Consider the following 9,632-nt stretch of genomic DNA (forward strand, 5'->3'; position numbering starts at 1 on the left):
TCTAACTATGCTTAGTTTCCTAAAAATATGATTGTTCAAGTCATGCCCTAACCGATTCAAATGTGTGTAACAGACAGTGAATGTTTAACACTTTCAGAGGTGTGTAGAGAGTGTTTCCACTGTGTGAACAGATGTTCCTCCTCTCTCCCTCTCTCTCCCTCTCCCTCTCCCTCTCCCTCTCTCTCTCTCTCTCTCTCTCTCACTCTCTCTCTCTCTCTCTCTCTCTCTCTCTCTCTCTCTCTCTCTCTCTCTCTCTCTCTCTCTCTCTCTCTCTCTCTCTCTCCTCCCCTCCTCCAGGCACCATTGAGATCCCGGTGCTGCGTCAGGGCAGCGACGTCTCCTCGCTGGCGTCGGTGTGGTGCGCCACGCGCCCCTCCAGCCCCCCTTCTGCCACCCCCGGGGTCGACTACATCCCCAGCTCCAAGAAGGTGGAGTTCAGACCCGGCACAACACAGGAGGTACAACACTGCTCACATATACATTATATTCATCTATTTCTTTCAACTTGAAATCATTTTTAGTTTTTTTAGCAGTAATACGTAGAACGTAGAAGTTACTGTGGCTTTAAAATCGACCCTTTTCTGGGCCTGGATATGTGTAACTATGGTATACCTGTAGACATAGAGATATAGATATGTAGATGAATATAAGCAGCAGCGTTCAGGTCCTCCTCCTATTCCTGTCAGACGTGCAGCCTCACCATCGTGGACGACATCCAGAGCCCGGCCATCGAGGGCTCAGAGTCCTTCATCGTGTTCCTCAGCTCTCCACAGGGCGCCGTGCTGCTGGAGCCGTCACAGGCTGACGTCGTCATCACAGACTCCTTCCAGGACAGTACGTTACCCCACTGTGATAACACACTCCTTCCAGGACAGTACGTTACCCCACTGTAATAACACACACCTTCCAGGTCCTTCCAGGACAGTATGTACATGAACAATAATAATACACATTTCATCCGAAACACAGTGGTCATGGGTATGGAGGATGTCATTCAAACCACTGACTCCGCCCCTCAGTTCCCAGCATGCAGTTTGAGAAGACGTCGTACGTGGTGAAGGAGAGGGACAGCGTGCTGCACATCCCCGTCCTGCGCTCCGGGGACCTGGCCGTCACCTCCTCCGTGCGCTGCTTCACACGCACCTCCTCCGCCATGGTGATGGACGACTTCCAGGAGAGGAGGAACGCTGACGAGTCTCGCATCACCTTCCTGAAGGGGGAGAAGGTGGGCGGGGGAGCGAGAGATGGATATACGGGCTATAAACATTTATGAAAGTACTTTATTTGAGGGGATTTATATGGAGACACTTGTTATTAAATTGCTGGCATGTCAGGTCAGCACCACTTGAAGAAATGAAAAAATAACACAGTGGCTTGAATGATAGAAGGGGTTTTTATCGGCTAGTATTTTAGAGATCAGCCAAGGTTTTCAGACAGAAAAGCAGACTTTTTATGAGGGTGTTTTATGTCTGTGAAGATCCTGTAAGTGATGTACGAGTGTGGAGCGTAGAGCAGAACCATGTGTGTGCTCCCCGCAGGTGAAGAACTGCACTGTCCACATCAACGATGACTCTGTCTTCGAGCCCGAGGAGGAGTTCCAGGTGCATCTTGGGACGCCACTGGGAGACCACTGGACTGGCGCCATGGTGGGCGTTAGCGATGTTGTCACGGTGACCATCACCAACGACGAGGACGGTGAGCTCACGCTCTGTCACGCTTTGATGGAAGACTAAACAACTCTTTAGTTTCATTCATTTAGCAAAGCTTTTATCCAAAGCAACGTGCAAATAGAAAGTGCAGCAGGAGGAACGGTCAGTGTAAAGTGACCACATCTCATCTCTCACGTGTTTAAACCATGCTGTCCCCTCCTGCCCCCAGCGCCCACCGTCCAGTTTGAGCAGGCGTCCTACCAGGTGCGTGAGCCCCCTGGGCCGGACGGCGTGGAGGTACTCAGCATCAAGGTGTTCCGGCGGGGAGACCAGGACCGCACCTCCAAGGTGCGCTGCAGCACTAGGGACGGCTCCGCCCAGTCAGGCATCGACTACAACCCCAAGAGCCGCGTGCTGAAGTTCACGCCGGGTCAGTACCTGGACTCTGCCTGGGTCTGCCTGAGCCTCTGTCAGGAGATAGTGTTGTTGGTCCTGAGACAGCCAGCTTCAGGGGCTTGGCTAGTCTCTGGCTTGGCTAGTCTCTGGCTTGGCTAGTCTCTAGTTTTGTTCATGGATGATATTATCTCCTTTTCAAATCTTAATATTGTTGTTCAGGAATGGACCACATCCTGTTCAAGGTGGAGATTCTGTCCAATGAGGACCGGGAGTGGCACGAGTCCTTCTCATTGGTCCTGGGGCCCGATGACCCTGTGGAGGCGGTGCTTGGAGAGATCACCACGGCAACGGTCACCATCCTGGACCAGGAGGCTGCAGGCAGTCTCATCCTCCCCGCGACGCCCATCGTGAGTTTTACACTTTGACAGATGCAGATATTTAACACAGATATAAATGCACCTGAACTTTCTTTCCAGTTCTGCTGCACAACATCATTAGCCTGTATTTATAGTGTGCTTACAGTTCGAGGGCACATCCTGTCAGAACATCTGCCGTTCTGGATAATGACACTACAAATGCACCCTCCCACATTCATTAGTAAACATTCTTGTTCAGCTGCCTAAAATGACCCCAGGGCATCATATACATCTGATCTTGAGGTCTGAAAATTGTTCCGCAAGAATGGGGACGAAAAACCTAGGGTTGAAACCATGGGGAATCTGGTGTGATGAATGATGATGATAGATGGAAGCTATTGTAGGTGCAGCCTTTTAAAAATAGAGTTATGAATAAAAAACATTATACATGCACAATGTAGTGACCTACATGACTTTGAGGGCCAACTTTGTTTCTGGTACAGAAATCCCCCAACATAAGAAACTCTTTCTTGCCAGCTGATCTGAGTGAAGTAGGAGTACTGACAACATGTCTCTCTCTTTCTCCCGCCTTCTTTCCATCTCTTTTTGTCTCCATCATTCTTTTACTCCCTCTCTTTTCCCACACTCTGCTTATCTTCCCTCCCTCCCCCAGGTGGTCTCCCTCGCTGACTATGACAGCGTCCAGGAGGTCACCAAGGAGGGCAGTAAGAAGACTGCCTCCCCGGGGTACCCCCTGGTGTGTGTGACGCCCTGCGACCCCCACTACCCCGGGTTCCCGGTGACCCGGCAGCGCTGTGAGGAGGCCGGGATCAACCAGACCTCCGTCCACTTCAGCTGGGAGGTGGCCGCGCCCACCGACGCCAGCGGGGCCCGCTCCCCCTTCGAGACCGTCACCGACAACACACCTTTCACCAGCGTCAATCACATGGTGAGTGTGTGTGTGTGTGTGTGTATCTTGACACGGCTAGTGTGTGAGTCTGCCTCCATATCGTAGCCGCCTGTGTAACACACTGCTGTGCGCCGGTGTCCCCAGGTGCTGGACAGCATCTACTTCAGCCGCCGCTTCCATGTGCGCTGCGTGGCGCAGGCGCGGGACCGGGCGGGGCACCTGGGCACCCCGCTGAGGAGCAACATCGCCACCATCGGCACCGACGGCTCCATCTGCCACACCCCCGTCACCACGGGGACTGCTCGCGGCTTCCAGGCCCAGTCCTTCATCGCCACGCTCAAGTACCTGGACGTGAAGCACAAGGAGCACCCCAACCGGTGAGGACAGGGCCTGCGGTGCTGGTGCTAGCATGGTGCTAGCATGGTGCTAGCATGGTGCTAGCATGGTGCTGGCACGGTGCTGGCACGGTGACTAGCATGGCTCTGCACTGAATAATCTTTCAGTCTCCTACATTTGGCCAGACTGTGTGGTGTGAAGCAGCTGGTGCTCTCTTCCTCTGCAGGATCCACATCTCCGTGCAGATCCCCCACCAGGACGGCATGCTGCCCCTAGTGTCCACCATGCCCCTCCACAACCTGCACTTCCTGCTGTCTGAGTCCATCTACAGGCAGCAGCACGTCTGCTCCAATCTGGTCACCCTCAAAGACCTGCAGGGGATCTCTGGTGAGCATGGGACCAGCAGCACACACACACACAGAACTACTGGAATACACCTCAACCACACACACACACAACAGTCATCTGAGTTAGTGGATTATCATCTCCAAATCCATTGATCAACAGTGATACCCAAGTCATCCTCAAAACAAAACCAGCTCATTTCCCCCTGTGTACCGTAGAAGCGGGTTTCCTGGATGACGTGTCGTTCGACAGCATCTCTCTGGGCCCCGGTTATGACCGGCCGTACCAGTTCAACCCCAGCGTGCGTGAGCCCCGGAGCCTTCAGCTGTACAAGCACCTCAACCTGAAGAACTGCATCTGGACATTCGACGCCTACTACGACATGACCGAGCTCATCGACGTCTGCGGAGGGTCCGTCACGGCCGACTTCCAGGTACTGGAAGTGGCTGAGTGGTGAGGGAATCGGGCTAGTAATCCGAAGGTTGCCAGTTCGATTCCCGGTCATGCCAACTGACGTTGTGTCCTTGGGCAAGGCACTTCACCCTACTTGCCTCGGGGGAATGTCCCTGTACTTACTGTAAGTCGCTCTGGATAAGAGCGTCTGCTAAAGGACTAAATGTAAATGTACTCAGCGCCCTCTAGTGGTGGAGAGAGCACACTGCACTGTCCTGGCCTGTGTCATGTTTCAATTTTGTGTTTAGCAGATGTATATCTGACTGTATATAAGAATGTGTATAAGGTGTATGTTGCTGTGTTTTTCAGGTGCGTGACTCAGCCCAGTCCTTCCTGACGGTGCAGGTTCCGCTGCACGTGTCCTACATCTACGTGACGGCGCCGCGGGGCTGGGCCTCCCTGGAGCACCACACAGAGATGGAATTCTCCTTCTTCTACGACACCGTGCTCTGGAGGACCGGTCAGTCTCACCACAACCCTAACCCTAACCCCCCCTCTACACAACACCTGCCCTCTAACCCTGACCCCCCCTCTACACAACACCTGCCCTCTAACCCTGACCCCCCCTCTACACAACACCTGCCCTCTAACCCTGACCCCCCCTCTACACAACACCCGCCCTCTAACCATAACCCTGACCCCCCCTCTACACAACACCTGCCCTCTAACCCTGACCCCCCCTCTACACAACACCTGCCCTCTAACCCTGACCCCCCCTCTACACAACACCTGCCCTCTAACCCTGACCCCCCCTCTACACAACACCTGCCCTCTAACCCTGACCCCCCCTCTACACAACACCCGCCCTCTAACCCTGACCCCCCCTCTACACAATACCTGCCCTCTAACCCTGACCCCCCCTCTACACAACACCCGCCCTCTAACCCTGACCCCCCCTCTACACAACACCTGCCCTCTAACCCTGACCCCCCCTCTACACAACACCCGCCCTCTAACCATAACCCTGACCCCCCCTCTACACAACACCTGCCCTCTAACCCTGACCCCCCCTCTACACAACACCCGCCCTCTAACCATAACCCTGACCCCCCCTCTACACAACACCTGCCCTCTAACCCTGACCCCCCCTCTACACAACACCCGCCCTCTAACCATAACCCTGACCCTAACTGTCCCTCTGTCAGAGAGCTGTGGTACCAGCTGTGTCCTCTCCTCCCACAGGCATCCAGACAGACAGCGTGCTCTCAGCCAGGCTGCAGATCATCAGGATCTACATCAAGGAAGATGGCCGACTGGTGATAGAATTCAAGACCCACGCCAAATTCAGAGGTGAGTCCTCAGTCTTGTGGCCCATTATGAACAAACAGAATACTTTATAGTTGGGGTACTCAATTAGAAATTCAAAAGGTCATCTCACCAAATTTCCATTCAGAAAACTTGCTTGGATCATGACTAAATTAGAATGTTGATTTTGGCTTCGGTCCAAATTGTATTGCATCTGGGTCCGGATCCAGACAGCGGTCCGCCTATTGAGTACCCCTGGTTTATAGTCTGCACAACACTGTTTGTGCTCTATACAGTCTCTGACTGTATTGTGAAAAGGTTGGTACAGCATCTTACACTGCATATGTTAGCATGTATTATATATTATTAAATATATATACTGTACATCTAATCCCCAGGTCAGTTCGTCCCAGAGCACCACACCCTGCCGGGGCACAAGTCCCAGCTGCTGGCTCCAGACCACCTGGGGGGGGTAGAGTTCCACCTGCAGCTTCTGTGGAGCGCCCAGTCCTTTGACTCTCCGTACCAGCTGTGGAGGGCAACCAGCTCGTACAGCAGGTAGCGCTGCGGAGGACACTCAGTTGCAGCCATGACCATAGAGAATAATAGGGCTGGAAGTGCTGGGCTTCATTACGGCTCAAATGGCGCATGTCGATCAGGACTACATTTACATTTAGTCATTTAGCAGACGCTCTTATCCAGAGCGACTTACAGTAAGTACAGGGACATTCCCCCGAGGCAAGTAGGGTGAAGTGCCTTGCCCAAGGACACAACGTCATTTGGCACGGCCGGGAATCGAACTGGCAACCTTCTGATTACTAGCCTGACTCCCTCACCGCTCAGCCATCTGACTCCCTATACATACAGTTCTGAGTCTTGCTATTCTGCGTAATTCCCTCACCAATCTACACTCTCTGAAAAGAGGAGGCTGTGAAACATTGGACATTTAACCTTCACTTGTTGTGTGCATCCCTGTAAAATCTGTCATGTCAGTGTGGGGTGCTCCCTGACGTGTAATGTGTGTTCCAGGAAGGACTACTCTGGGGAGTACACCATGTTCCTGATCCCCTGCACGGCCCAGCCCACCCAGCCCTGGCTGGACCCGGGGGACAAGCCCCTGTCCTGCACCGCCCACGCCCCGGAGAAGTACGCCTCCACACACACCACCAGGCTCTCTGTCACAACAAACACACCTTAATGCAAAACATACACACCTTAATGCAAAACACACACCTTAATGCAAAACACACACCTTATTGCAAAACACACACCTTAATGCAAAACACACACACACCTTAATGCAAAACACACACACACACACCTTGATACACTGCCTAGAAATGCAGTCTTCCCATTCAAGGGAGGTGAATAAAGTGCACTAAATTTATTTTTTATCAACTGCCTTGGGCTTCGATGTTGTGCATCATCATAAAGTGTCCCCTGACGTGTCTCTCCCGGTTTAAAGGTTCCTGGTGCCCATCGCCTTCCAGCAGACCAACCGCCCGGTCCCCGTGGTCTACTCCCTCAACACAGAGTTCCAGCTGTGCAACAACGAGAAGATCTTCATGCTGGACCCAGCCTCAGCAGACGTGTCCATGGCTGAGATGGACTACAAGGGGGCCTTCTCCATGGGTAGGGAGGAACTACACGCCTGCTAGGGATGATTTCAAACTTGAACAAAAGTCAGTTGTCCCTTTCAATGTTTGTTACAGTCTGAGTGACAAGTTTATAATAAAGTGCTTTAAGGGTAAGGTTGTAGTGAGCTGGCAGAGAAGCATCAGTCGTCATGGTTGCGATGTCTCCCTCTGCTGCCCCCTCAGGTCAGACCCTGTACGGCAGGGTGCTGTGGAACCCGGAGCAGAACCTGAACGCAGCCTACAAGCTGCAGCTGGAGAAGGTGTACCTGTGTACGGGCCGAGATGGATACGTCCCGTTCTTCGACCCCACAGGAACCCTGTACAACGAGGGGCCTCAGTACGGCTGCATCCAACCCAACAAGCACCTCAAACACAGGTTCCTGCTGCTGGTAAAGATGCTCTCTCGCTCTCACACAACACAACAGAGCTGCTTCCACCCTCAGGGACGAATCAAACCCCCTCATGAGGATGTGAATACCAACAAACCCTCCTGTTGACCAGTAGTCTGGTGTTACATGATGAGGCGTAACACAGCAAGCCTGGTTCTTGGTGTAAAGAGGTAGAAGGATCTCTAGAATGTTCTAGATCCAAGTATCCTGGTGTAGTGTCCCCATGGTTGGATTGTGAGTTTGATAAGAGCTGCATCTTAAACCGTGGTATGTCATCTGCCATGACAGCCCGTCCACCAGTTCCAGGTTGTACTGGTTCCAGGCTCCTGTGGGGCAGGTATAAGAGAGCAGGTATAAGAGAGCAGGTATAGGAGAGCAGCTATAAGAAAGCAGGTATAAGAGAGCAGGTATAGTAGATCAGGTACAAGAGAGGATTCTAACAGGTGGAGCTCCAATGAAGACACAGATGTGCTTCTGTTGTTTTGTAGTTGAGTATGTCGTTAGGGTGGGGTTGGGTTAGGGTTGGGTTAGGGTTGTAGTTGGGGTTAGGGTTCTAGTTGTTAGCAGACCTGGCTATGCTCCTGCATGTACAGAGGGTGTTGCTGCTGTGGGGATGTGGTGGTCACTTGAGTTTTGCCTCCACAGGATCGCAAGCAGCCAGACGTGTGTGACAGGTATTTCCACGACGTGCCCTTCGAGGCCAACTTTGCGTCGGATGTTCCCGACCTGCAGGCCATGACAGGCATGCCAGGTGTGGACGGCTTCACCCTGAAGGTGGATGCCCTGTACAAGGTTTGTAGCCCAGTCAGCAGGCAGGAAGAGCAGCACTAGCACACAGCTGGTTGTAATGAACTATCTTTCCTATATGCGGCAGATGTTTGCCCCCTTATACCCACAGTTGAAGGTTTGGCCAATGATTAATATTTCATCCATATTTCTGTTGATGTGATGAAGTCGTAAAGTTTCAACCAATCACCAAGTGTTCCTTGTGGTGATTGACAGGTGGAGGCGGGGCATCAGTGGTACCTGCAGGTGATCTATGTCATCGGGCCGGAGTCTATATCTGGTCCCCGGATCCAGCGTTCGCTTAGCTACCAGCTGGCCCGTGCCCATGGCAACACTGGTGCCCACGGCAACGGCCGCCCTCGCCGCGACCTGGTGGACCGCAGCGGGCGGCTGACGCTGGATGAGTCGCTCATCTACGACAACGAAGGCGACCAGGTGAAGAATGGCACCAACATGAAGACCCTCAGGCTGGAGGTGGAGGCCTCCGCGACCTTTAACCCCCAACTGGGCAGCTCTGTGGGCGGGGGCATCGCCGCGGTGACCCTGCTGGTGCTGGTGCTGCTGGCCTTCTGCTTGCTGTTCAGGAAGTGCCGGCGGTCCGGGAGGAGGAAGAAGAGTGCTCCCAAGATGGCGGAGGAGTACCCCCTCAACACCAAGGTGGAGGTGTGCCTGGAGAAGTGCCTGGAGAAGAACTTCAGCACCAAGCACTGCACGGTGCGCAACATCAACATCCTGAACCGGACCCAGGACATCAGCGGAAAGGTCAACGGTAAGGTCAATGCTGGGGTCAAGGTCAAGCAGGTAAACCTGGAGGTCAAACTCCAGAACAACTTGAACGATGGCACTGAAGTCTGATCCAACCCTTGTAACACCTGCCGAGAACGGAGGAAGAGGATCTTAAGTGAAAACGAGGAAATTGTATTTTCTAAAGCATTGTTTGTTATTATGGAATTCTTTGTTAATGTATTTTTATACAAGATTAAAAAGGGAAAGTGTCCGAGCTATGCAGCATCAGAATAATTTCACAACTGAGCTACCTCAGGAATCAAGACAATCCACTATCAAACACCAAGCCCCACCATCTTGTGAAGTTAGGTTCTACAGGGAGTCAGTTGGCTGAGCGGTGAGGG

At 52.8% G+C, this 9,632-nt stretch overlaps 1 protein-coding gene across 1 annotated transcript in view; it reads left to right on the forward strand.

Annotated features, from left to right (window-relative positions):
* fras1 (Fraser extracellular matrix complex subunit 1) overlaps positions 1 to 9,632 on the forward strand; it is a 71,920-nt gene extending 62,288 nt beyond the window's left edge. The window contains exons 29-46 of the mRNA XM_067228524.1: positions 332 to 458; positions 687 to 834; positions 1,020 to 1,225; positions 1,539 to 1,695; positions 1,879 to 2,079; positions 2,265 to 2,452; positions 3,075 to 3,350; positions 3,456 to 3,688; positions 3,874 to 4,034; positions 4,211 to 4,425; positions 4,755 to 4,905; positions 5,628 to 5,735; positions 6,089 to 6,248; positions 6,720 to 6,836; positions 7,156 to 7,322; positions 7,511 to 7,716; positions 8,362 to 8,508; positions 8,719 to 9,632. Of these exons, the coding sequence (XP_067084625.1) occupies positions 332 to 458; positions 687 to 834; positions 1,020 to 1,225; positions 1,539 to 1,695; positions 1,879 to 2,079; positions 2,265 to 2,452; positions 3,075 to 3,350; positions 3,456 to 3,688; positions 3,874 to 4,034; positions 4,211 to 4,425; positions 4,755 to 4,905; positions 5,628 to 5,735; positions 6,089 to 6,248; positions 6,720 to 6,836; positions 7,156 to 7,322; positions 7,511 to 7,716; positions 8,362 to 8,508; positions 8,719 to 9,357 (3,607 nt within the window). The 3' untranslated portion in view covers positions 9,358 to 9,632. The remainder of the gene's footprint in view (positions 1 to 331; positions 459 to 686; positions 835 to 1,019; positions 1,226 to 1,538; positions 1,696 to 1,878; positions 2,080 to 2,264; positions 2,453 to 3,074; positions 3,351 to 3,455; positions 3,689 to 3,873; positions 4,035 to 4,210; positions 4,426 to 4,754; positions 4,906 to 5,627; positions 5,736 to 6,088; positions 6,249 to 6,719; positions 6,837 to 7,155; positions 7,323 to 7,510; positions 7,717 to 8,361; positions 8,509 to 8,718) is intronic.

This window comes from Osmerus mordax, chromosome 24 (genome assembly GCF_038355195.1).
Source record: "Osmerus mordax isolate fOsmMor3 chromosome 24, fOsmMor3.pri, whole genome shotgun sequence".
NCBI lineage: Eukaryota > Metazoa > Chordata > Actinopteri > Osmeriformes > Osmeridae > Osmerus > Osmerus mordax.